This window comes from Amblyomma maculatum, chromosome 6 (genome assembly GCF_055883805.1).
Source record: "Amblyomma maculatum isolate TAMU_Amacu chromosome 6, ASM5588380v1, whole genome shotgun sequence".
NCBI lineage: Eukaryota > Metazoa > Arthropoda > Arachnida > Ixodida > Ixodidae > Amblyomma > Amblyomma maculatum.
Window position 1 is genome coordinate 66,386,693 of NC_139349.1, and position 27,912 is coordinate 66,414,604.

Genomic DNA, 27,912 nt, shown 5'->3' on the forward strand with positions numbered 1-27,912 from the left:
CCAGTCTTCCACACAGCTATATAAAATGACATCCTCATAACCAGTAATTAAATTAAAACACTGAAGTTATATTTGCCCCACAAGTGTTACAACTATGTGTTGGAGCAAGGTACAGAATATGTGTGAGTGTAAGTAAAATATGCCATCTTTTATATCGTAAGAGTATCAGCAACACACCCACTAAGGCTGGAAGCAACTCAAACCTCATCAAAGAGAAAAGTATCCAGTTTTTTCCAAGCCCCTTCTGCCTTGACAGAAATAAACTCATTCATTCAACATATGAAAGAGAATCATGTGACACAAGAGGCTCTTTAATAGCTTACATAAATTAATATTAGATCTGCAAGCATACTGTGATCGTATCTTTCAACATTTATATGCAGACAGCTCAAGAGAACAGCACCATACGGATACGCATAAAAAATGAGAAAATCTTAAAAAGAGAAGCAAGAAAAGAAATGCAGTTGCTAATATCAGCAGATGGGCATTAGTTAAATGTGCTAAACTTTTCGTCTTACCTTAATACACTATGTAACATAATAGCATCAAGCTTTGTGCATTCATGTTAAAAACACCAGGAGCCTACAATCCACAATGGATCAAAAGAGGCTGTCATAATGGCACAAGAATAGCAAGTAAACACAATTGCAAAAATTTGTAAAAATGCAGTAAACTGCGTGCATGCTAGGAAACAAACATGCATAATCTGCTTTCAATATTGGATCTGCATTGACATTTGACCACGCTGCAGGGCACCAGCTGTTAGGACTCATGTTGGCACTTCTTGTTTGCATGTACAATAAATGCTTTTTGCTTTCGCAAAGCACTTTGAGAGTTCTTTAAAATTTTGAGTTGTGGAGTTCAACGTCCACAAGTAACACATGGGCAATTTACACAGTAGTGGAAGGCTCCAGGGTGATTTAGGCCATGCGTAGTTCTTTAACAGTGGTGATATCACTCAGCACATGGGCAATTTTGTATGCCATCTCCACCACATACAGTCTCCACTGGTGGTACTGAACTCAAGAACTTGATACCAGCAGCCTAGTGCCCATGTCACCACGGTGGGCCTTCCCAGTTCCCTCTATCTGAACAGTACAGCATGAAATTTTGTTTCATCAGCGGTACACACAATTTTCATACTCTTCCTGCTTCAAGGCTACTATAATAAACAAAAAGTGATTAAAATTGTGTGCACAGAATAATTACTGCAGCCACCAACCAACAAACCTAGCCATTACTTAGGTGATAGAATTGTAGAAGTCTAGCCACACTTATTTAAACATGCTGACCGTGTTTAGTTATGTCAATCAGAAGGTAGTGCAAATTGGAAAAATGCATCAGCGTGTACTACAGCCTGATTTAACTAAAGAGCCAACAGTGGACATTCACCCCCCCCCCCTCCCCCCCAATACAAAATGCCAAAATATTCTTTTATAAACTGCAGAGCACTTAGCAGAGTGAACAATTAAATGACAAAGTGACCTGAAAATAAATGTTTGTGTCCTCTTAAAAGAGGGACTACCTTTCCTATTTTCAAAAACAAGAAAAAAGATAAAGTGCTAGAGCCACACTAGCTGCATACAATGCACGTAACAAAAAAACTAAGAAGGTTTGTTCTCCAAACTTATGAGAACAGAGGTGGAAACCGGAAATAGAAATAAGTATGCAGAGTCTGTCTGATTCTCCAAAGTGCACTTCACCAGTTTTAATTTTGCAAACAAACAAGAGTTACGCAGTGTGTGGAAATAAATACCATAAATAAAAACTGAACATTAACTCACAACAAACGCATATGACTCTAGCCAACAGGCTTCCTTTACACTGTTGTTGTGGAAGCAAACTGGCTTCTTTTGCCGGTTACCCTACCATCCTGTCCTCCTCCTCCTCCCCATTTGTGGAAAATGATTTTTTTCTTTTGCAATCGTATCCTTCAAAATTTTAGCATCCCATATTTCTGTAACACCATCAGACTGGCCATCTAGCATACATTGTCAACACAGCCTTCGTTAAAACATCCTTCAGGACCCTTTCAAGAAATACTTGGTGGTCAAACTATCAGACTTATAAGATAAACAACACTTGCCGCAATGCATGACAGACTAGCGGAAGAACATGGCTAAGGTTTATGTGGTCTGACATCCCAAAGTAACTCAAGTTACAAGGGATGCCATAGTGAAGGGTTCAGTTAATTTAGACCTCCAAGGGCTTTTTAAAGTGCACTAACATTGGACAGTACATGGGCGCCTTTCACTTCACCTCCATAAAGATGTGGCTGCCACAGCTGGGATCAAAACTAAGCCTCCAGGCTCAGCAGTCCAAGAGCCCTTACCCCGCAAACACTGTGATCTGTGATGGGGCACTAGAAGAACATCCTACATCATTATGCAACAGCAGATGCCCTTAGCTTAACATATTTTCATATGGTACTTCTGATGCCCGCTGTGCACTAATACACTCACACAAATTAAACTACAACAGCACTGTTGTAAGATTGTAGATGGTGATTTAGGCTTGATTTGGTTACAAAGGCCACTGGACATAGGCAACATTGGTATGGCCTTTAGTCCATATGATTTGCCAAGCTGCCACACTGTCTGAAGGTCTTGGTGCAATCGCTGCACTAAGAGGGCTTTTCGGCCATGTGAGCGCAAAGGTGCTTTTTCAACATATTTTTCCTTCTGAAGCTTTTGTTGCAATGCTTGCACTGATGCGGTGTCTCACCTGTGTGGCAGAGTAGGTGATTTTTCAGGTGACTCGACTGTGCAAAGCACTTGGCGCAATAGCAGCACTGGAAGGGTTGTTCTTTTGTGTGAATTCGGAGATGCTCTGTCAGGCCAGACTTCCGAGTGAAGCTTTTGCTGCAATATTTGCACTGGTGCAGCTTATCCCCAGTGTGGATGAGGAGGTGGTTTGCAAGCTGAGAACTGTATGCGAAGCCCCTGCTACAATAAGAACACTTGAGGGGGTGCTCTTTTGTGTGAGTGTAAATGTGGTTTGTCAAAGTGCCCTTCCTTGCGAAGCTCTTCTTGCAATGGCTGCAATGAAAGGGGCGCTCTCCAGTGTGCGACATGTGGTGGCACTTGAAGCGGGAGGAATTATCTGTAGCATAGGCACACTCAGGGCATTGGTATCGCCGTTGTCCTCCTTGCAATTTTTGTTGAGAATGTGAGCCACTCCTGCTGTCAGCGACAATCGAGCCTGCACAATGAAACAAAGCATATATTTGCTGACTTGCAAGAAGTTCGTTTTCAAAAATCAGAGTAGGACCATTTATCAAGAAGAGCTATTGAATGGTGAAGGTGATCTTGATCATGCTGGCATATGAGATGTGAAATTCAACACACATTAAATTAAGAAAGAAGTAAAAAATTATGTCCACATTCAAGCTTGCTATATAATATTTATGGACAAAACAAATATTGAAACAAAAAATGCAGTCAACATTTAAGCTGAGCCAATAAGTTGCAGACCAGTTCTCTGTGCCACTACATTATCACAGGGGTGGAAGCAGGCTTGGGCATTTTGAAGCAGTTCAGGGAGCAGTAATAACACCATTTTGGAGCAGCATTGGAGCTACGAAACTAGAGTTTGGGAGCATTTGAATTATGTTTTGGAGCACATTTCTAAGGTCAAACGCCTTTGATAATTGCAGTTTTCTCTTTCTGACTTACAAGTTCCCAATCTCATTCCTTTCTATGCAAGTCAGGTGCTTATCCAACTTCGCATTCATCTCTCACAAGACAAACAGCCAAAGCATGTAAAGATGTGTAATAGAACACAGGCTGACCTGAGTAACAACTTGGAACAGACTAGCAGTGTGACCTAAACCGTTTGCCTATTTGAACTTGATAGATTTAAATGTTAAGACATATGTAGAGTTTAACACTTTGTCGCCCTCAAGCAGCGCTACTAATTTGGAGTTCAGATTAATGGTCACGACAATTCCGCTATCTTGTGAATATCTTTTTTGATCCTATGCCTGTACTGATAAATTCCTGAGCACTAGTTAGCAGTGCACTCAGGAAAGATAGATGGCACTAAAGGGTAGCCTTTTCATCCATCTTCTTTGCTTCATTGCCTCCTGCCAATATAGTTCATTCTTTTGCTTAAGCAATGCTGGAGCTCACTTTTAACATCTTGGGGAAAGGCCCTGTATGGCTTTCTAACACCCTTTGGAAGCTGCCTAGTGATCGACACCTTTTTCGTACCAACCCATTACGCTTCAAGTATGATTCTGTCTGTCGTAAGCCTGAGATGCTTGTCACTGACAAAGAAGTGCGATGATGAAGTACTTCCTGCTTTCACAGCAAAAGAATTAGAATAGCTCATGCAGTCTTTTGCAGTTGGCAAAGTTTTCTAATGGCTCACAGTAGTTTGCGCTATGTGCTTCACTTGCTGCTCTCGCCTAATTCAAAAGGCTGGGAGGAAGTGTTAATGCCACAAGCACAGTGTATCATTTTTAGGAATTAATTCCCTCCTATCAATTGTGGCTCATATTAAATTTACTTGCGAACAAAAATTTACTATGCTCCATGCTTCCCTCCCTTATAAATATTTTATTTTTATTAAGCCCTGTGCAAAATGCATTACATATTTGCCCCCGATGCAGTGAAATGTTTCCATGTGCTGCTAAATTTGATGGCAAGACATGGAGGCAGCCAGGTTGGAGCAGTTTTGGAGCAGGATGGAGCAGGAAAAGCAGTTTGGAGTCGAATGGAGCAAATGGAGCAGCACTTTCACCCTTGACAGTCCCATTCAATTTGCTACCAGAAAGCATGTCTTTATTACCTGTAGGTCACAAAAAGGTTGCTACACAGATAGGAAGCAGTGTGTGTCGTTAGGTGGCACTGAAACCACTGAATGGAGAAGGGAAAGCCAAGGAGGCCAAACAGGCAGTGCGAAATATCAAGTGTAAAAGGTTCAAACACAGGCACCATCGGAAAAAAATTCAAGAATATTCAAGGCCTTTCAATGTGCTACAGGATTTTCAAGGACCTAATAGGGATGGGAAGGTAGTGCGCACGGTGAACCAATTTGCCCAAAAACATATCATGCTGACCTAGTAAAAGCCATATATAAAACACTCTGCGCTACATAAACATTTTTGCGAAAATATGAACATTATTGTTACTGAACTTAACGAAAATGTCGACTTTTCTGTCAAGACAGTTCCACAAAACTTAAAAAAAAAAAAAAAAGAAAGAAAACAAAGAAGAAGAAGAAAACGTGCCCAGAAGCGCTGGAACTCACGTACTGCTCAGCTGCCTCGGCTTATTCCCACAAAAGCACAATGCGAGCATGGATGGGAAAACTCCATGGGCGCGGTTGATTAAGGAGCGTACTATGTCCTTCTGCCGGAACCTCAAAGAGCGGAACAACGGTTTTCGCGATGAAACTAGCCAACTTCTACTCTTGGCTTGGCTAAAACTACTAAAACGTAGGCGTACGACGGTGTGCAATCTAAAAACGTTGCGGTGTGCTAACTTTATTTTTTTCCCCTTTTTTTTTTACCCTCAGCAGCATGTAATAAAAAGTAAGTCGGCGTCATGAGTAAGTCGGCGTCAGCTCGCGCTATGAAAAGTCCGCGAGATGCGGACAGGGACCGGCACATACAAAAAAAAAAAAAAAAAAAAAAGGAACTGCGGCATGAATGCACCAACCCGTTTGCAGTCAGTGTGCGCGACTGAACACAGTTAAAGTGGCAACGCATAATATATATACAGGGTCTCGAATATTTGAGGCCCGGGATTTTAAAAAATCCTATGCGAAGTCTACTGCACTAATAACGTTCACAGTGTAGCAAACTATGGTCAACGCTATTTGATAAGTGATTCAACATCGATAATTTCCTAGATTTTCTGGAATCGACGAGAAACTGCTCTCGGCGGCGTGCACAATTTTCTCAGAAGAGTGTACTTTGTAAATAATTTACAAAGCTCTCCCTGTCCTTTCTTCCTATCGCTCCCCTCTATACTTCCCCTCGCTATCCTCTCCCTATCCCCTTTTTTTCCCCGCCGGCGAGAGCCGGTCGCACGCCCTTCGCTGACAGGAATGGGGTTAGCGCATGCATCCCAGAAGGCGGGTTAAAAGAATAGGCGCGACACGGTAATCTTGTTCCAGAATTTCAAGAACACTAGCTACACGGGGGAGAAAAAATGTGGAACGCTTCACGAATTTGCGTGTCATCCTTGCGCAGGGGCCATGCTAATCTTCTCTGTATCGTTCCAATTTTAGTATATGTACTTTGGAAGTACAGCACAAGCACTTTGCTTGCGCTATTTATAGTCAAATTCTTGCACTCAAAGCAGTGGCTAGCTATTGACACCACAAGAAACTAATTTTGTCGATAAGAACAGCTATTATCCATTCTATACTTAGTAATTCAAATTGTTTTCTTATGACACACAAAACTGTATATTTAATTTTAATCAGGACAAAATATTTTGCTATTATTTTAATGACAAATTCTTAAATATTACTGTTGACTTCTCAGTAACTCTCGTGGTTTGACAAGGGTTTGACGCAAGTATGTTGCTGCAAAATGAAAATTTTACACATTGTGTTGGTTTTAAACTTTACCGCAGTTGTACTGAAGCCTCTTTTTTATTAACGTAGACAAATTATGTGCAGTGATTGCTGTAACAAGAACCTTTAACCTTTAAACTAGAGATGACTAGAATTACTGGCCATAATGATAGCAATGATAGGCTTTCAAAGCAGTCAGTTCTCCGATAGTCAGTTCAAGCCAAGCCTAGTCTTTCACAATTTTTTGCCGCTATTGAAGTTTCGGTTGTTCGAGAGTGCGCGTTGTATTGATATAGTATTGATATAGTATTGATCTCATCATTTGTTCGGTGAATCGTTGTCTGCAAGGTTTTTTGAATAATTTGTCCTGCTTTGACGATGACGTATACTCTGCTGCGTTCCTTAGACCGACGCTAACGGATGCACCTAGATAGCACGTAGTTGTGGCCTTGTTTCTGTTGGCGGCCCTTAGCCGGCAAGACGGTCTTCCTTGTTCACTGTGTAAATAACGTGTCTCGATAAGCGTGACACTTCTACAGCTTGTTTGCAGTAGCACTCACGCACGCACACGAAGAAATGTGGGAGCGCTCTCTGTGATCCGATAGCCGCGGTGCATCGGGTAAACGATCAGGTGCTGAACGATTCTTAATTGACCCAGCACCAAGCGGCGAACCAGCTGGCCGTGCGCCGCAGAGAAATCTTAATATGACGACATGAAGAGGAAGTCGGTCGTGATTCAAGCGTCGGGCGGCAAACGGCGACGTGCAGCGGCGAGGCGTTCGCGGAGCGGAAAAAGCAGCTGGTTTTGTCTCACTTGCAGCTGCGCGTCGAGGGCGCACGCCAGTGTCTGCACTACTGTGCTTGGAACTTGCGAGCAGCTATGGCATCGGATGAAACCGATAAGTGGGACACTTTCTTTCGCGTAAACAAACCTCCTGCGGACTACGATCAGCAGAGACGGCGCATCAGTGATTTCTGTTCCTTGTTTGTGGACACGGCAGATCGTGTCGTGCTGATCACGGTAGGTGCACGTGCGGATATAAATGGGCGACCGTGACAAACAGTACTTCGATCCGCGTCGATTACCAACTGACGGCGCAGGCGCATGTACGCTGATAAGTTGTTTTGCTTGTGTGCCTAACTTCTGTGCTTACGCCTCATGAACCAGATTGCTGGTTAAAATTAGCCGTTACACGGGACCATCCGTCGCTCCAACCTTCCTCTTCTAAAATGAAAGCTCGAGAAGCCATGTTTATTCGCAGGCTTCCTAGCTTAGAAAAGAGGCGCCTTAAACATTGGAATGGATGCGTACAGTGTATGAAGTTGAAAAGCTTTAGTTCCCTTTTTGTGGGACATAAGGTGCACTGACACAAAAGCTGCACATGTAACTTGGTACGCATTAGAAAAACACTTGATATTCATATACACTGTTGTGACGGCAGTTCACTGCGTGGAATTGCATTCTGTTTGATTAAAAATGCTGGCAGTTCCTACATATTTCACTATTTTACAGCTTTTCATTGAGGGGAATCTGCTGTCAGTCTATAACATTAAGTAATTTGCAATCAAGGTACTTTATGGCATTAATTATTGGTCCTTCATTGAACAGCAGATGTAGTATTAGTAACTCTGGAAACAGGTTTATGTTGTATAAATCGCTCCAGCAGCAATGAGAAATGAATCTCTTACAGATTACACCCCACCACCACGTGGTTGGCACAGTGGTTAGGGTGTTCGGCTGCTGATCTCAACCAAGGACGGGTGTTCGAACCTAACCATGTGGGCTGCATTTTAATGTAGGAAAGCAAGGCACCCCTGTCAATGCCAATGCATATTAAAGAACCTCAGGTGGTTGGAGTTCTCAGTGCTCTTCATTATAGCATCCCTCATAGCCCATGTCACTTCGGGACGTTAAACCAAACCTTCATACAGGTTACAACAGTGGTTTAACAAAAATAAATATGGTCATATGATAGTCTTCATTTCAAAACATTATGGTGCATAATTTGAGCTATGGCTGGGATAAAAGCTGTCATCAGCCTACTCTTCGTTTTGTACCAAGGACAGCTGGACTTTTGTGTGGTTGGAAACCTGCAGCTCTGCACGAGTATTTAAGTGTCACACATATTACACATAGTGTATTGGGCTCGCGCCAAAAAGCCGTCGCCCTGCCCTGGTTTAAGAGGAAGATTTCAAGGATGAGTGAAATTTCTACTGGGGCAAACATTTGGGTAGCGCCATCATGCAATGTGGCAGCCACCTGAACTACAGACCTGATTCGTGTTTGCCAACGTAGATGGCGCCTTTATGTTCTTATGCATCATCATCAGTCTTGCACATCAAAGGTTAAGTCAAAAGAAATACCAGGAAAAATTATGGAGTGTATATGACATACATACTGTTGGCTGATCGATTGAGGTGGTTGACAACATAATTGTTTGGCTAATTGATTAGTGAGTAGTGATTAATGAATGATACTGGTATGGTATAGGCAAATAATCTCTTTTGTGTGTTGCTAAATTTGAACATGTGTGATGAGCTGCAGCTGGTACTAATGTGACAATGTCTGACATTGTCCCAGATGGGTGTAATAGTGTGGGGGCTCCATTTTAATTTGGGGATATGACTTTTTGTGATGGTGTTGCTCGATGACCAGAGAGAAGTTGTAAGACGGACGCTGAGAAGGTGGAGAAGAATGCTCAGTTTGAGACAGCTAGATGGTCAAAGTGAAGGCGGGATGCCAAGGTACGAACGTTGGGAATGGAAGCGAAGCATCGTAATTGTGCGGAGAAAGCCAAATTTGCTAGCAAGCTGCCAATGATCGCAAACTCAGCGCTGAGGCTGAATTAGTCTGTAAAGCCTGTATGTAGTCTGTATGTAATTGAAACATAAAAAGAATAATGTGCGCTTAAAACTAAAAAAAAGGTTTGCTATGGACACAGAATTGAGAAGTATGCGCCGACGTGCTCTCACAACAGTTCCTTGAGTCCTCGATCGGTTTTCCGCAGGTAGCGATGGCAAGTGAGTAGTTCTTGTAATGCAGCATCACGGGTCCTCAGCCCGTGCTTTTTCACAAGTTAGGTTCGTTGGTTGTTTTGGTTGGTTCGTGGGGTTTAACGTCCCTAAGCAACTTAGGCTATGAGAGACGCCGTAGTGGAGGACTCCGGAAATTTCGGCCACCTGGGGTTCTTTAACGTGCACTGACATCGCACAGCACACGGGCGCCTTGCTTTTCGCCACCATCGAAAAGTGGCCGCCGAGGCCGGGACTCGATCCCGCGTCCTCAGTAGCAGTAGTCGAGCGCCGTAACCACTGCGCCACCCCGGAGGAATACTTTAAAATTGAGACTCAAATGTTTTGACTATTTAACCCTTGCTGCATGGGCATTGTTTTTTGTTTTTGGATACTGATTTGCACATTTTGCACTTTCCGGCAGTCTGGAGGAACAACTGTGCCCCTTGAGCACAACACAGTGCGATTTGTTGACAACTTTAGCGCAGGTACAAGGGGCTCTGCATCAGCCGAGTATCCTTTTTTTTGTCTATGTGTTTCTTGATGTTTCCTTTCTTTCAGTTTGAAGAGAGAGGAAGAACGGTCAGGATTAATTTAATTAGCTTCAGTGTTCTCCATAGAATATATGCATGTTTCCTACATGGTACTGCAACAAATAGAAAAAATGTAGCACCTTTCATGGATTCACTATTTTGAAAATTGTCACTTGGCATCATGATTCCCTAAGAATTACAATAGCACTCTAACCAAAACATTGTTAGCACTTCAGACTAAAATAATGGAACAGTGTTTGATTTGGAACTCACTGTTCTTTTTTTGAAAACCATTAATGACTGCTCTTAATGGTTGGAAGCCACAAACTAGTTGCGGTAACCAAACAACAGTTATAATTCAACTTCCTTAATGCCTATACATGCTGAGACTGCATTCAAATGCAATAGTAATCAAATCTAAGCACTAGGTCAGACTTGGTTTAAACCCAAGGTGACTATGTCAGTGAAACGTTGAATTTTTTTTTACTTACTACCAGTGTAAGTAACGTGGTTGTAAAGACATTTAATTTGACAAAACTTCTTCTGTCTCAAGTTTTGCTCATGCAGAAAAGATGCATATTTAATGTCTTTCTCTGAAACTTTATTATTGTGTTGTAGCCGTTCAGTTGAAGCTAAGAAAATCAACAAGGCATACACTCAAAACTTTTTGCTGCATATCCAAGCACCTGCTGAAGAAAGGCTAGCTAGAAGTTTTTGCCTCTTAACTACAACTGGAAATGTGCCTTGACTGGGCTCTTCGTTCAAGATACTTCCTGGATCAAGGTTATGCCGTGCTCTTTCTGTATCGATCAACCAGCCTGCAACCTTTTGCAAGGCGCTTCAAGCCGGGTGAACTTCTCAGCTATCTCCAGTTCGTGCCTGGTGACAACAGTCGCATTGAGGGTGAGAGGCTGATGTCTTCTAAGCAGTAAGCACTACCTGTGTTTCACTACAGCTGTTTTTCACTTTCAGTAGCATACTTTTGTTTAACATTGACAGGTAAAATTACAAAATTATTACTGAGGTTTTTGAGAAAGGTCCCAACTTATGTGTTAATCTGCATGTGTGATGAGCTCATTCTATTTCTATTGATTGGACCTGGAGACTCTTGTCAGTTAACTTAGTATCTAAACATATCTCTTAAAATCTCACTTGAAATACACTCATGAACATTATAGCTGTATTTCGACAGTGAACAAGTTTTTTAAAGCATGCACTTCGTTTTTTTTTTTTTTTGAGCTTCTGTGAAAGAAAAAAAAAAAAGAATCCACCTTGCGAGCTTGAGCAAAATAATTTTGCACATAAATTTTGCATTTAAGCTCGCCTAATTCAAACCAACAGTTTTTTTTTCAAACCTACAGTTACGCATTATAAACTAAAAATAATGAGTCCAAGCAGTGCACTTGTGTAGTAGACAGACAAGGAAAATTTTCTCTTCATAGAAAGAGAAATAGATATAAATATAGATATGAAAAAATAGGAGAAATAGGCCATAGGCTAAAATAGGAATGACAGCTACTGACACCAGGACCCGAATGGAACTCTGCTGTTTTTAAATATCGATGACTAGAAGTAACGGGATTTCATCGTGTACGTTTGTAGTGGCATTCTGTTACAACCTGAGTGGGTGTCCTAATTCTTATACAGAAACATACTGGGCAGTAAGAAGAGCCGCGTTAGTATCGGAGGATATATGACTAGCTCTTCAAGTTAATACTTCCTTAGAGGAGTTGCGGAGGGCTTGCAGATATGCTTTCCTCTTGTACTGAATCTCTTTTCTCTGAAAATGTCCTCTTGTCTTTATTCAAGCCTCCTTCCCCTTTTGTTGTGCACACGCTGTCTTGCTTGAGCACCTCTTTTCCTTGTGACCTGTCCATGCATGACCTTCGAGGTTTCTGACTTTTGTTTATATCAGTTTTTTTTTCACCTTTTAGCCATGTGGATACTAAAAAATTGATGCAAGCAAACCAAACACGCAAGAAATTATTTGTCTTGAAGTGTGTCAGTTTGGCTTGGGCCTTAATGACATTAATAGAGCAGATCATTGTTCTTCATAAGAACTTTATATTTATTTGAGAACCACTTTTCCCTGACCACTGAGTGAATCTTATACTGCACTTTATTTTTTTCTTTCACCTCTCCTACATATAATTTCCTGGTAAAAGGTCCACTTCTTGCTTATTAAATAATTGCAGTTATCATTTTCAAAAATCAAAGAAAAATCCCATCCCTATTTTTTTAAATTTGGGGAACAAGTCTCTAGGCCGAGGTTAAAAAGAATAGGAAAGAACATATTACATATTATTGTTTCCAACAGTGTTAACAAAGCTGAAGCCATTTAGCTTCTTAAGCATCGTCTCAAGGATTTGAATTAAATTGCAAAAGCAGTAAACACAATGTTCATTGCTCAAAATTTTACCCATGTGCGGAAACCGAGCCATGGCTGTACCTTGAAGAGATAGCATGAAATAGCATTTTTCATGAGATTTAGTTCATGAGATTGTATGAATCAAAAAGAAAATTAGGAAACAATGTGGAAATGCTTGCTTGAATAAGCTGCGCAGAAACAAACAAAATTAAATGAGTTAAGCAAAATACGCCCCTAAAATGTATTTTATGGTTAAACCCCTAGTATAAAAGAAATAGAAGGCAATGTATGGCAACAGCAGAAAGACAAATTGGGGGCAGAGTGAAATTGGAAAATTACACTGAAAATTGTCATTTTTATATGCATTCTCTAAATCCAGCACCTTGAACGATTACCCACACCACAGATAGCGGCGCCTCCGTATCCTGCTTACGTCACAGATCGGCATTGGTTCGTAACAATGTATTCAGCTTCTCTTTATGGTAAAGGTCTTAGCCTTAGCATAGAGGTAACATTTTTAGGAGCGGAGAGTCTGTTTGTTGCTTTTCCTTGTTAATTCAGACGCTTTGCCGACGTTACATGTTGCAGCTTTGATAATACTGTTAGAAACAGTATTAAGAATAGCCTCATTTGGTGATTGTGGCGCTTCTGAAATTTTTGCTTGGAAGTGGTGACTTTCTCACAGCGTGAGAATTATGCCTGATATACTCTTTCTCCCTTGAACTCTTCGAAGAAAAAAATATATTCACCTTGGGCTGCATACCTGGATGCATGGATCTTTTGAAATGTGAGAAGCTGCAGTGAATGACGGTAAATTGCTATCGCAATGCAGTACGAGCGGATGCAGTGTCTGTAGTGCAACCTGCCCTTGAGGGTTACCAGCGGGCTATGGCAGGTGGCAGTGAGAGGCGCCTTCTTCAGGTCTGCTTTACCACACTGAGCGACTACTTGTTCCTGCTGAAGGCGTGCGCTGTGGCTCTGCGACCTCTGGGAGCACGCGCCCTCCTGTATCTGGCTGCTGCCGTGTCAGACTTCTATGTGCCTCCAGAGGACATGGTAAGTCGTTCTCATTATAGTAAGACCTCATTGCAGTGTACTTGCAATGTACTTGCACTAATCTCAGCTAATCTTGTTTACCTAACAAATGTGGTCACAGTCAACGTAACTCTGCAGTGAAGCCCCACATTCATGTCCATAGCATAGAATTCCTTCTCGACAGTAAAGCAGTTTGTTGTTAGTTTTTTAAGGTGAAAGCCTTTAATGGCTCATACTGTCGTTCGCAGAATGTGTCACACTTTGGGGCCACCTTAGGTCACGTGATGCCACCCAAGATGACGGCCATCATAGGTTAAGGTGGGCCACCCTGGGCAGAGCAGAGGGTGCTAAGGATCTCTGGCTCCAGACAGGCTGCCGTTCTAAACAGACCTTAGCAACGTTTAACGCTGGAACCCTAGATAGTGAGGCTAGTTTAACAGTGCTGTTAGAGGAACTAGAGGGTATGAAAGGGATATCATAGGGCTTAGTGATGTGGGGAGGACAAATGAGGCATATACTATGCTGAAGGACTGGCATGTACTGTGTTATCGAGGTTTACCTAGAGGCGAGAACTAGGAGTAGGGTTCCTTGTCAACGAGCATATAGCTGGTAATAAGATGAATTCTATAGCATTAATGAGAGAGTGACAGGCATCATATTTAAGCTTAATAAGCAGTATAATAAGCTTGTTTAGAGGAAGTATTCAGAGACTTGGAATGGGAGCAGTTAGGGATAAGGGTAGGTGGAGAATACCTCAGTAATCTGCGATTTGCTGATGACATTGCCTTGCTAAGCAACTCGGGGGATGAACTGCAAATAATGATTGATGACCTAGACAGAAAAAGTAGAAAGGTAGGCTTGAAAATCAATATGCAGAAGACTAAGGTAATGTTCAACAGCCTCGGGAAGGAACAGCAGTTTACATTAGGTAGCGAAATACTGGAAGTAGTAGGCGAATATGTCTACCTAGGTCAGGTAGTAACCGCAGATCCGGACCATGAAAAGGAAATAACAAGAAGAATAAGATTGGGATGGTGCGCATTTGGCAAGCACTCGCAGATTATGACTAGCAGCTTACCGGTATCGCTCAAGAGGAAAGTATACAACAGTTGCATCTTGCCTGTACTCACCTATGGGGCTGAAACGTGGAGGCTAACCAAGAGAGTTCTACTTAAGTTGAGGACAACCCAGAGGGCTATGGAACGAAAAATGGTAGGGGTAACATTAAGAGATAGAAAGCGTGCAGAGTGGGTTAGAGAAATAACTCAAGTTACCGGCATTCTAGTGGAAATTAAGAAGAAGAAATGGACATGGGCAGGACATGTAGGGCGAAGAGAGGATAACCGATGGTCGCTGAGGGTAACAAACTGGATTCCAAGGGAAGGAAAGCGTAGCAGGGGGCGGCAGAAAGTTAGGTGGGCGGATGAGATTAAGAAGTTCGCAGGGATCAAGTGGATGCAGCTAGCACAGAACCGGGTTAAGTGGAGAAATATGGGAGAGGCCTTCGCCCTGCAGTGGGTATAATCAGGCTGATGATGATGATGATGATGAAGCAGTATAAACTGAAGCTTGTACAGGCCTATACGCCCTACATGAAGTCATGATGACTAGGAAGTCAAAAGCTTCTAAGGAGGTGTAGAATATTTAGCAGTGGGAAAGTAAAAATGCAATATACTGTACTGATAGACAACTTCAGTGCCATGGTAGGCAGAAAGCTGGGCTGGGGACCAGGCAGTGGGTAACTATGGCCGTGGCTGTAGGAATAGCAAGGGGGAGTTATTAGTCGAGTTCGCAGAATGCAAAAACTGAAGAATCATGAATACCTTCTCCAGCAAACGGAAAAGCTGGAAGTGGACATTGAAAACCTCTAATGGGAGACTAAAAATTAAATTGGCTTCATACGGTGTTTTAACACTCTCATTATGCAGGGTGTAGAAGTAATCATAAAGGTGCGATGCAGTGGCCACAGGGTGGTAAGGTCTCAAATTCATCTACGTTTGAAAAGTGAACATAGAGATTAATAAGGAAAAAGTCCACCAACAATTGAACAGTGAGCGGGATGGTAGCAGATTTCAGGACCTTGCTACAGAGTAGATAATCTGCTTTAATTGAGGAAGACGACATTAATGTAGGAGCACTAAATCATAACTTTGCAGATATCATTACTGAGTGCACGGTAGAAGTAGGCTGTAGGATAGTTAGAAAGGATACTCTAAATTATCCAGGCAGACGAAATATTTGATTAAGAAATAGCAAAGTATGAAAGTCTCCAACCCAACAGAGAGAATAGAACTGGTAGAGCTGTCAAAGCTAATCAGTATGCGTAAAGTGGCCACCATAAGGAAGTATAACATAAGGAAAGTTGAGCATGCTCTAGAGAATGGCGGTAGCCTTAAAGCAGCGAAGAGAAAATTAAGTATAGTCAGAAATCAGATGTATATGCTAAGGGATCAGGTGAGCAATGCCAGTGCTAATATGGGCAAGATAATCAAAGAAGCCGAGGGGTTCTATACTGACCTGTACAGTAGCCGAAGTAGTCAGGACAATAATGAAATTGCCAGTAGTAAAAAGCAATCAGACATTCTGCCACTTATGAAGCACGAGGTTAGGAAAGCTATAGGAAGTATGAAGGAGGGAAAAACAGCTGGAGAGGATCAGGCAACTGCAGATTTGTTGAAGGACGGTGGGGATATCTTGCTAGAAAAACTGGCCAACCTCTTTACACAATGCCTGAAGACGTTTAAAGTATCGTAATCTTAATAGAATGTTAACATTATCTTAATTCATAAGACAAAGGGCGGTAAGGACTCGAAAAATTACAGATCAATCAACTTACTGTCCGTTGCATACGGGGTACTTACTAAGGTAATAGCTAACAGAATAAAGATAACCTTAGACTTCATTCAATCATGCAAAAGATCAAACAGGGTTTCGGAAAGGGTACTCTACTATCGATCATATCCATACCACTAACCAGGTAATTTAACCAACCCCTTATACATAGCATTCATTGATTATGAAAAAGTATTTGACTCAGTAGAAACCTCGGCAGTCATGCAGGCATTGCGAAATCAGTTTGTTGACGAGCCGTATATGAAAGTACTGGAATATATCTATAGTGGCTGCACAGCAACCAAAGCAAAGTAAGAAAATTCCGATAAAGAAAGGTGTTAGGCAAGGAGACACAATCTCCCTAGTACTATTCACAGCTTGCTTGGAGAATGTATTCAGATACTTGGAATGGGAACAGTTAGGAATAAGGGTTGAAGGGTGCTATGATATTGCTTTGCCAAGTAATTTAGGGGATGAACTGAAAAGAATGATTGATGACTTAGGCAGGAATAGCAGAAAGGTAGGCTTGAAAATCAATATGCAGAAAACTGAGGTAATGTTCAACAGCCTCAGGAAGGAGCAGCAGTTCACAATAGGTAGCAAAGCACTGGAAGTGGTAGGCGAATAACTGCAGATCTGGACCATGAAAGGGAAATAACAAGGAGAATCAGATTGGGATGGAGCGCATTTGGCAAGTATTTGCAGATTATGACTAGTAGCTTACTGGTATCACTCAAGAGGAAAGTATACAACAGTTGCATCTTCTCTTTACCCACCTATGGGGCTGAAACTTGGAGGCTAACAAGAAGAGTTTCCTTAAGCTGAGGACAGTGCAGAGGGCTATGGAATGAAAAATGCTAGGTTGTAACGTGGAGAGATTGGAAGCATGCAGAGTAGGTCAGGGAAATAACTCAAGTTACTGATATCCTAGTGGAAATCAAGAAGAAATGGGCGTGAGCTGGACATGTAGTGTGAAGAGAGGATAACAGATGGTCGCTTAGGCTAACGAATTGGATTCCAAGGGAAGGAAAGCATAGCAGGGAAGTTAGGTGGGCCAATGAGGTTAAGAAGTTTGGAGGGGTGAAATGGATGCAGCTAGCACAGGATCGGGTTAATTCGAGAAGTAAAGAAGTGGATTTCACCCTGCAATGGGGATAGTTTGATTGATGATGATGAATTTTCTAACTATAGTCGGCAGACTGTACATTTTAAATGTTAAAAGTTTGCGTTGTGTGGACTAACTGTGTGCGTGGAATATACATAGTTGAAGCAGCAGAAAGAAAAAAAAAGAGAAACATGGCTGACTGCTCTTGCAGCACTCTGCAGCACTAGATCATATAGCGAAATCAGCTCAGATATATAATCGTCTACGATGTGCTAGAAAACGCTTCCAGCTGTACTTGCAGTGACTGCTTTTAAGGTAGGAGGCCACTTTGAAAACTTGCTATTATTGAAAAAAAAAAAACTTAGTTTTTCAAATTTTATTTTTTTTTAAAGTACAATCATTTCTGAATGATTAGCAAAAAAAAAAAATTATGCTTCTGACTAAATCCGCTCCAAAGATACAGCCAAATTTGTAACTCCCTGTTCATCTTTCAAAACAAAATATTTTTTTATGTTTTCACAGTCTTGCTTTTTTTTTTTCTTCTTAGTATTTCAATTTTCAATCATAATAATTGTTTCTAAGCATGTATGTCTATTTTTGTTTTCATTTAGTGACAAGAACACTCACAGGAGGGATGCATGACATTTTGCCCACCATAAGTCTATAAATTTTATTTGATCAGTTTATATTGCCACCTGGCAACGCTAGGCAACATGACAGTATCATTACTCTTAAATGATTATACATTTGAATAAAACCATTCCGAAGATAACAAAGTTTTTAACCTTTTAGTCAATTTGATAAAATGAAACTGTCATTTCGGTTTTCAGGTGTCAAAAGATATTTCTGTTTTAGTGGTCTTGCTTTTTTTGTTTTTGCATCTTAGTTTCCAGGTTTTATAATCACACTTGTCTTCATGCATAAATGTCTGTTTTTGTTTGCATTTAACAACAAAAACGTTCACAAGAGTGACACATGACATTTAGACCACATAGATGGTATACACTGGATCGTTCCTGCACAAATTGAACCTGCAGACTATCTGTCCAGAGCCTCGCATATTTGTCAGCTTTCACCTTGTTTTTTACAGCCTTTAGTTGCATGGGAAAGATGAAAGCTTGTTTTACAGGCGACCAAAAAGGGCATCAGGAAATTATCCCATTACTCTATGTCACAAGAAACGCTAAGAAAAAAAAAACACAAGCAGATGCGCGGGCAAAAAGAAGTAAAGAAAAAGTAAGGAGGACCTTGGCTATAAACCTTCCTGAACAATGCTATATGACATATGTAGCTATAGCCACTCTTTTTATATTCGTTTTCTCGTTTTCCCTGAAAAAATATTTTAATGAAGCTTTGCACCTATTCTTTATACATTATGCCGTGCTATGAACTGCGAAAAGCCAAATTATAACTTTTATTATTGTTGCGTTTTAGAAACATGTCTAATTGAAAACCATTCTTTTTTGGTAATTTTGTCATTAAAAATCGACAACTGATCACTGCACAGCCGCCATTTTTATGTTTATAATTGCAAAAGTAATTTTCGTTGTGGCGAGGTATGCAAGAGCTATGATTGCTGGCGTGGGATGCATATTAGTACATTTTATTGTCAGTAAAGGTAAAAAAGAAATTTTTTCCTGTATACAGTAAAACCTCGTTACAAGAGACACTCAAGGGAACCCAAAAAGGTGTCTCTTGTAACCAAAAATTTCTATCAGCTCGTATGTGTGGAAGTTTAGATTCCCTTATCTAAATTCTGCTTCGTATCAGTGTCTTGTTTTGTTGCAGTATGTCAGGAACTAAGAAGGAGTGCCTCCTTTTGACTGGGAAATCAAAATGTCCTTATTGTTTCAGGCGCTGTCAGCACAATCCTATGTGACTGAAACAACAGGGGCGTTTTGACTTCTCAGTAAAGAGGAGGCACTCCTTTTTGGTTCTTGACATATTGCAACAAAACAAGACACTGATATACAACAGAATTTAATTAAGAGAATATAAACTGCCGCACATACGAGTTGGTACAAGTCAGCTGTGTTGCATGGATGTACCTGGGTTAGTTGTGTCTCTTATAAATAGTGAAGAAATTACTCTAGGGACCTACAAAAATTTTCCTTAGTAACAGAGTGTCTCTTGTAACCATGTCTCTTGTATGCAATGTTGTTAACATGGCAAACATAGGAAAACCAAGCAAACTATTTTTAAGTGTCTCTTATAACCGAGTGTCTCTTGTAACCATGTCTCTTGTAACGAGATTTTACTGAACTTTCTGATTACAATACAAAAAGGCAATATTTAATACAGACCACTAAATTCTTCTTTGCCTTTGATATTAAAATTTTTTTTTCTGAAAAGTGGCCTCCTACTTTAAGTGGGTTAGTGAGCGCATATGCAAAATGTAGTTTAGTTTGTATATGAACAAATCAATAAATGTGCCAATGCATAAGTAAAACTAATGCAAGGGGCGCTGTCCTTTTTGAATTAAGGTGCTGATGGCAGTGCCTTCGTGGCAGCATTCAAGCTTAGTGTTTGATATCTTCACTTGTGTTTTTGTTTTCACAATGCTTGCTATTTATTGCTCTGCCTGTGATGAAAACCTCCAGTTTTTGGTAGCGTTTGTGTTGAGTCTTTTCTTCTGCATGTGGTATTTCTTGCTCTTACATTTTTATCCACGAAAATGCAACTAGCCCAACTTAACTGATGCTTTGACTATTGACTATCTAAGAAACGGTATTTTGATCCAAAATCCATCCCTTCGGACTATCTAAGCAAAAGTGTTTTATTTTAAGCCTAAATTTTCTGCCACTGCGGTGTCTATATTCGGGAAATTACAGTAGTATATAAGGATAACGGCTATATTATGTATGTGCCAGGATTTTGTTCCATATCGGTAAGGCTATAAAATAAACAGTCAGTTATTGTGTACTCATGGCAACCAAAAACTGACGATTGGAAGCGAATCTAGTTGTGAAAGATTGTGCACCAATAGATGTGGCACTGTGAGAACGCCGTTCCACGAATGCTGTGCTGTGATGCAGCCCGAGCACAAAATCCACTCGGACACGGGACCACTTCAGCTTCACCTGCATCTGGTCCCCAAGATGCTCAAGCCACTCATCTGCCACTGGAACCCTGTTGCCTACGTCGTCTCTTTCAAGGTGCCTGCATTGATTGATTGATTGTGTTGATTGCCTTAGGATGCAAGGGGCCACTGCTTGCTTAGTGTTCTGGAAACAGCAGCTGTGTGTTGAAATAGTAATTCACTGGATTCTCTATCACTTTCTACTTTTATTCTGTCGTTTGGAGCAACCTGCTGACCTCCGCAATTATTTTTCAGTGTACATCTTGAAGCACTGCTCGAGCTATCAGCAAATGGTAAATAGAAAATTACTGGTGGTAAAGGGCAATGAAAGTGCTTGAAGTTAGGTTGAAGATGACGCAGAAAAGTGTGGAAAGAAAGGTTGATTGGGATGATTCCATTTGGCAGGGAGAGAGCAGAGTGGGCTAAGGGACAAACACAAGCCAACAACATTTTTTAGCAGCTCAAGTGGAGAAGAGCAGATGCACGTGGGTAAAGCATATAGTGCAGAGAACGGACGCTTGGTGGTTCTGTCGGTTCCGAGAAAAAGGAAACAAACGCAGTAAAACCTTGTTGGTACGTTATTAAAAAAAATGTGGGGAAAAAATTTATTATATGTTCGGGAAAATGGATAATCCGAATTGTCTGATTCTGAAAAATTTAACTGTAGAATGAGGTACAAAGGCATCTGGAATTGAGACTTCCACTGTGTAAAAGTGTAGATTAGCATTTATAGGCCTCCAGTATGCAGAACTCCTTTTTTAGCTCTCGAAAAATTCAGTCGTATTTGCGTTGTCCTATGCACAGAAGAGATTTACTAACAAATCTGGTCCGTACAAGGCAATGACGAACTGGGATGGCTTTCTTGGTTGTTTCCGGATGCTTCGCCCCCTTGCACCGGTGACATGGGAAAAAGACTTTGCGATGGCTTATAGTCGCTGCATTTTTGCTCGTGCTACATTCCGAAGACCTGGCCGGCTGGTATGTAAGCGCATAGTTGTAGTTATCAAGTGGTTCATTCCTATGCCCCTAAGGCACAGCAAAGAAGCCATTGCGTTTTCCCTCACGTTATGTTTCTGTGGGAGCGGCCACCACATATGTTGGTCCGTTGGCTTTCTTTGGTGCCTTGCACTTAGGCACGGCAGGAAAGCAACTGTAGGTGTGCAGTGTGTGTTTGGAAGGGCCGTTGCCGCCGATGATGCCACAGGACGACGCACAGCATGGTCACGATTATCGGGCGATGCCACGTCATAGGTTATGTGATGTCATGTGACCGTGAGATGATTACAAGATGTATTATGCTAACAGTGGTGCTGCTCTCACGCCAAGCAAGCTACTGACAGCTGCACTGAGAAATGTTCTGGGCGTAAAGTGGTTGCATGACTTCAAGGTTTAAATAAACATCAGTGCATCGCAGAGCAAGTCTACTCTGAGAAACGGTCTTGAACATATCTCGTTGCCCGTCATTTCTCTTGGTAATAGTAGCAGTAGCTGAAGAGTTAAGTAATCATATATTGGCTGATAGGGCAGCTAAACTGGGTATACTTTCGGTAAGTTTGTGGTGCTTAGGGTTAATGACCCACAAGTTGTTGACCTTGAGCACTGCTCGTGTTTCCCAGCTGGAGACAGATGATGGGATTCTCCTGGACAAAGCAAGGAGAGCCCTGGCTACCTACAAACACAAGGCAAGTGTTTCTTAATGGGCAGCTGGAGAGTTTTTCTGAAATCCATCCACTTATTTCACAGTAGATTCTGTTTAATCTTCTGATCCTTTGTTAATTAATCATGTTTAATTTTGCACTCTTTTGTTCTGTGTCTTCAGTCGGGCAATTCCTATGGGCAACCTTATGTGTGTGACGTAACGAGCTGCGCACCTGTCAGTATTTGCTCTTTGTTTACTGAAGAAAAATTGCAAGCTTGCTTTCGATCATTGCAGAAACACAGTTAGTGAAGTTACCGACTGAAGTTACGAGATCAGCTAATCATTATACATACAAGAAGATTTCCAACAGTATTCAGGGCATCATTTTTCTGTCTATATATGTGTCATATATTCACCAAAACCAATTTTCGGAGCTGGCTTTTACCATTCTGCAATTGTTTTAGTCATCATGTCAAAAGCTGTTCATCGCAGCAGGTTTAAAAGGTATCCTGTGATAGTCCTAAGGAGTTTCCAATTGAGGAGGTGCTACAATTTTCCAAAAAGCTAGTACTTTGTGTTAATAACGAACAGAAAGCATGGTCTAGATGTTCTGCAGTCAAATCGGGTAATATTCACTTAATTATTTACTCTGGGTTGTGCCAATTTGACGACAGTGCTCTGTATGGATTCTGCGATTAGCAGTTCTTTCATTTGTCGCTTGGCGTGTCGTATAGCAGAACCCCTCGATAGTAAGATCACTTGGACCGGCTAAAATTTTTACTGTATCAGTTTGCTATAGCAATCAATGGCCCTGAAGATGCTGTCTAGTAATTAATTAAATTGCTACTTTTTAAACGTGTAGTGTTGCTTTATGAAAAAAAAAATACTCCAAAATAACTTCCATCCTTCTGTTATTTTCTCTGTGCAATTTTCTTTTTTTCAGTTATCTGAGTTTACTATAGGAGGCTCTACTATATTGTAATCCATTCCACTGAGAAATATTGTGATGTGACTGCGGTCAAAGGAAGCATGTCTACCCGGCAGCAATTGGTACTCATCGCATCCTTTCCCCTCTGCAGCTTGTGATTGGCAACGAGCTTCACAGTCGCAAGCACCGGGTCATCTTTGTGACGAACGACGATCACGAGGTTATCAAGCTGACACCTGAGCAGGCGGCCACTGGTGTTGAGATCGAGCAGATCATTGTGGACAAGCTTTCTCAACGTCACGCCGAACACATTCATAACAGCCCTGCCATAACTCTCGGCCTCACTAGAGGCAACATGAGTCCAAGTCCAGGGAACATAGAGGTCAACAACATTCTACAGTGATTGTTATTACAAACAGTTCAGCAGAGAGCACGTTCAGACAGTTTCCCATTCCATTGTTTGCAGTGCCACAAGTATCACTGCTCTCGACCACCGATATGTGCACACAAATAGCGCAAATCACCCAAAGCAGAGTTGCTTCACTCTGCTCGTTAGTTGCAGTGTACATTGCCTGTCTCATTTGCTGTGCTCTCTTGTGGTTTGCTGAAGATAACAAATGTGCTTATTAACGTTTTGTACAGGCATTCATTAACATTTCTATTTGGTCAGATGGTAGCAACATGGAGTGGTGTACATTGGTTAGCTGTTGAAACACGGCGTGGTTCAAGTAAGGGAGAACAGCCACGCATCTTCACTCCCTGCATGTTGCGGGGCAGTGTAAGTTTTGTTTTCTAGCTAGATTTATAGTTTGTAGAAATAATTACGACAATAATATGGTTGCGCAGTAGCATTGCTAAGAGCATCCTGCAACAGTATTATGAACAATGATGAACAAAATATGCATAGACGTGAATAAAATATGGGAAGAGTGTGCCTAGGAAATGTTTTACGTCTGCAAGAATTGTGATCATTTCAGCTCTTCGCTCATCTAAAGTGAATCCAATTGCATATGTTCAGATTCTTGACGGACAGTGGTAAGCGATTTCCCTGTACAGAGTACAAGCTCGAAATGTGAGCTGTGAAAAGGTTGTGCTTTGCAGTAGTGCCCAAATTAGTCGGATTTCTCTGCCTTTAACTGTTCTAGAAACTACGGGTGGACATAATGACAAACTTTTGCCTCATTTGATAACTATTTTGGAAACATTGCATCTAGCCTAGAATGGCTTCCAGCAGAGTCAAGATGCATGCTTGTCAAACAGATGCAAGTTTTGGTGATGATGGTTCAGTGTTTTCTATGCGAGGCCTAGCTTACGTTCTCTTATGCCTTTTGCACCTTAACACGGTCTACAATGCAGTAAGGTGAAATGCATATACAACATTTCCTTTCATTGATATCCCTCAACATTTAGCAGGAGATATAAAAAATTAGGTGCCCTGCTTTTGCTTTCTTTCTGGGCAGTAAGCGCCCTTGTATAAAGTGAGAACACTGATGAGTGTCCCTTACAACTTCTCGAGTCATTTGGGGACAAAATTTTCCTATGAACCAAACAGTGGTCACACATATCCCGACTGTAAATTTGTCCCACTCTCTCCTAAATATCGAGTGGCATGCAATAAATACTGTGTTTGGCTTCACACTACGGCTCATTACTATTACAAGCATTAATGGCATTTGACTGCAACTTACATAAAGCAAGAGACAAGAATGTTTAGTTTAGTGGTTGGTTGGTTTGTGGGGTTTAACGTCCCAAAGCGACTCGGGCTACGAGAGACGCTATGAGAGAGTTTAGTGTGCATCCTCACTGTCAAGGCTGTTATAGTTACAACTGGTAATATGAAACAAATTTTTGCAGTGAGGTTTACCTAGCAATTACTACTATGCCAGCAGGGAAACTGGAGGTAAGCTAATGTTTATCAAAACCGTACTGGCAAAAAAGGAAGGTGGGGTGGGAGGGGGGATACTTTATGTAGTGCGCAGTGAAGGGTCTTGACAGGAATGCAAGGCCTTTGTGAATGCATTTGGAAAGGTTTCTGGAGATGTTGATAAATGGCTTGTTGTAGCAGCGTAGTGTAAAAAAAAAGTGCAATAAACATTTTACATATTTTCTTGTTTGCTAGCTACTTTTATGGTTCCCATTTCATCTTGCAAACAACCTAAACAGCACTTTTATTTATTACAGTTATTTGGACGAAGCGTGCATATGCAGAAAAATTTTAATTCTGCCGACGGCAAGATTCTACGATATCCTGCAGAGGACATTATATAGCCTGTAGTCTATCTTAAATATGCCTCACTGTTGTCATCCTAACTACATCCCCATCTTGCCTACTGGGGACGATGTCCTCGCATGCTTCACCATGCTGCAAATTCTTTTATCTTCTAACCACCGACCCCAAGCTGTAAGCCCAGCGTTACTCTTCCCATTTCCAAAGAAGTGTTACGCTCGTCAGTTGTGTTGATTGTGATTTTCAACACTGTAGGACGATAGTTGTCCATAAAAAAATGCATTTTGCATCTTTACTGCATGTTTTAAGCTTAACAACACCTCACCCTGCTATGTCTATGCACTTAACTGTGTGTTGCAGCATATTGTAGCAAATACACTACATTTCAATATATTGGAACTCACTACTATGGCATGCACTGAGGGAAAGCTGCTTGAAGAGTTTGTTTTTAAATAAATATAGCAATTTTGGCACCAACCTATCTCAAGCATTCGGCAGTTTAAAGTGTTAATTAAAATTGAATGTCGTTGTTATTCATTTAATAAAAAAAGAAAACAGCATACTACATTGCGTTAAGACTACAGTAATGTAGGCAGGACGTTCTCCAATTAGAGAGGCAAGACTGAAGTAATATTAACAAACGAAGACTGCCGAAAAGCAAAGTTACAAGCTATTTTATTCAAAACACAAGTAACATTTTTTACAGTTTGTATAAAAGTTATATGTAGACAAAAATAGAAACTGTATATTGTAAATTCAAAAAGTGTAAAAGAAGAATGCAGCTCAGTGAAAGCAAATGCTCAACCTCACAGCTGAAGACAGCAGTTGTGATGAATGCCCAAAAATCGGCAAATGCTGGTAAAAACATGGTGAATGCACAGCATTACGACTGCAATAGTAAAGCGTGTTATATACATTTTGTACAATTGTGTGCACAATGAACTAATGTGTACATGAAGTGTTTGTGTCAAGATAAAAAAAAAAATGTGGCTTGGTCTTGACGGCATTTTTCATGACAGTTCTGGAACAAAGTTTGGGTGCACGACCAGGATGGGATTGTCGTCTTCCTCGGCATCTGCATCGGCACCTTTGAGGCCGCTCTTGGAAAGCGCAATCAAAATGTGGTCCTGCCAGGAAAAAGTTGAATACAGAGCTGATATTAGAGCAGAAAAGCATATGCCTTAAATTTCGCTTTAACATTATGTCAAGCGTGCGGAGCTTACAAAAAATAAATGTAACATTGTAAGAATTTTCGTCGCGCGAAATTTTAAAACACAAGAGTTCGTCCACAAGCTTCGTTACAGCCAAACATAGCAAAATCTTAAATCTCAAATTTTAAAAAGAAAAAAAAAATGTGAATAATGGAGTCATGTGCCTGAAACAGCAGAACTTACGCGGTTGACGAGTCTGTCGATGACCTTCTCAACAATGGTCTTGCGCTGGATGAGCTCCTCCTCGGTTTCTATTTCACTCTCCACCTCCTTCAGATACCAGTTGATCAAATCCATGCGCCGCACACCGCTTTCATCCTCAGTAGCCGCCCCCGTCTGCTCAGTTGCTGTTGAGTGCCAGAGAAAAGAGATCGTGAATGGTGAGAGGAGGTGCTATGCCACAGCACTATTTCAGACATTGGCAACTGCATACCTGCTACTAGTTATTTATGTCATGCCTTGTTAGCAAGCAGTCATTATGCGCACTTATGCTAACAGCTGCACATACTCCCATACATACTCCCCGTAAGGAAATTTCTTGGCGAAACATGCCCAGAAGAAAGAGTGGCAGTATTTGTGGATGCCCTACCCTTTTTTTTAATATTCTTTTTTTTCCATTAAAATCCCTCCAACCTCACAAAGTTGCCCTGCGATGAAAGAGAGCAGTAGGCAAAGGTCACAGGTGGTTGGGATGCCTTTTGTGAAGCCCGCACTGACTATCCAATACCATGGCTTCCATATCTCCCCTTGTCACTTACCTTCCATACGACTTTCTTCACGTAGAAGGTGCAATACAAGGAGGTTTGCAGTCTTCTTGTAGTCCTCGTAGGACAGTGTCAGCGCCTTCTGCTGAGCGGCCGTCAAGTGTGGCTTCTTTGCAGCTGCCTCCTTCTTTTTGTGCTTGGGCCGGATAACATCTGCATCACTCACATCGTCTGCATCGCCGTGCACATCTCCATTGACACCATTGACGGGTGGCTCGTCAACTTCCATGGCTTCAGCGTTGTCTTCGCCGCCATCCGCTTCGCTCTCTTCCTCCTCTTCTTCTTCCTCATAAAGGTGGATGTCTGGCTGCTCGACACGAATGATCGACTTGTTGAGAAGACGATACGCCTCCTTCACATGCTTGGGAAGAACCTGTGGTTGACATAGCAACGGTGAGACGAAAGCAGCAAAAACACCTGATGTAGAGACGCCATACTACTTAACACTGGAGAACATCTAGGGTGGCCTCTTCAATACAAAGTATGACACCAGTAGCACATTGTGACAGCAATGCACAAACTTGTGCTGTTTTCTGTAAGCTGTTGACATGCATGACATTCTGGACATGCTTCATTAGGCACACTTTCTCATGGCACCACGTACGCTCCATATTGCCACTGCATAAGAATACTTGAAATTTTGGACACACT

General features: G+C 41.4%; 2 protein-coding genes, 1 long non-coding RNA gene and 1 other non-coding gene across 5 annotated transcripts in view; 1 reads left to right on the forward strand and 3 right to left on the reverse strand.

Annotated features, from left to right (window-relative positions):
• Positions 1-295: 295 nt before the first annotated feature.
• On the reverse strand, positions 296-5,578 carry LOC146185914 (uncharacterized). Of its 2 annotated transcripts, none has more exons than XR_014708055.1 (2): positions 5,258-5,578; positions 296-3,201 (listed from the first exon to the last, which is right to left on the reverse strand). It is a non-coding gene; the product is annotated as an uncharacterized LOC146185914 (long non-coding RNA). The 2 variants fall into 2 exon arrangements; XR_014708056.1 differs by having other exon boundaries at positions 5,254-5,578.
• Positions 5,579-6,154: 576 nt separating this feature from the next.
• Positions 6,155-6,257, reverse strand: LOC146185915 (U6 spliceosomal RNA). The gene has a single exon (XR_014708368.1). It is a non-coding gene; the product is annotated as a U6 spliceosomal RNA (small nuclear RNA).
• A 495-nt stretch (positions 6,258-6,752) lies between these two features.
• Positions 6,753-25,164, forward strand: Ppcs (phosphopantothenoylcysteine synthetase). The gene is made up of 7 exons (XM_084606849.1): positions 6,753-7,549; positions 9,965-10,053; positions 10,840-10,976; positions 13,274-13,497; positions 20,449-20,568; positions 22,109-22,174; positions 23,211-25,164. Exons 1-7 carry the CDS (start codon positions 7,409-7,411, stop codon positions 23,460-23,462), a joined length of 1,029 nt encoding a protein of 342 aa, XP_084462975.1. The 5' UTR covers positions 6,753-7,408; the 3' UTR covers positions 23,463-25,164.
• Positions 25,165-25,943: 779 nt separating this feature from the next.
• Mcm6 (minichromosome maintenance 6) overlaps positions 25,944-27,912 on the reverse strand; it is a 54,465-nt gene continuing 52,496 nt past the window's right edge. The window contains exons 15-17 of the mRNA XM_084606844.1: positions 27,256-27,634; positions 26,681-26,844; positions 25,944-26,413 (exon numbers count right to left, since the gene is read on the reverse strand). Of these exons, the coding sequence (XP_084462970.1) occupies positions 26,297-26,413; positions 26,681-26,844; positions 27,256-27,634 (660 nt within the window). The 3' untranslated portion in view covers positions 25,944-26,296. The remainder of the gene's footprint in view (positions 26,414-26,680; positions 26,845-27,255; positions 27,635-27,912) is intronic.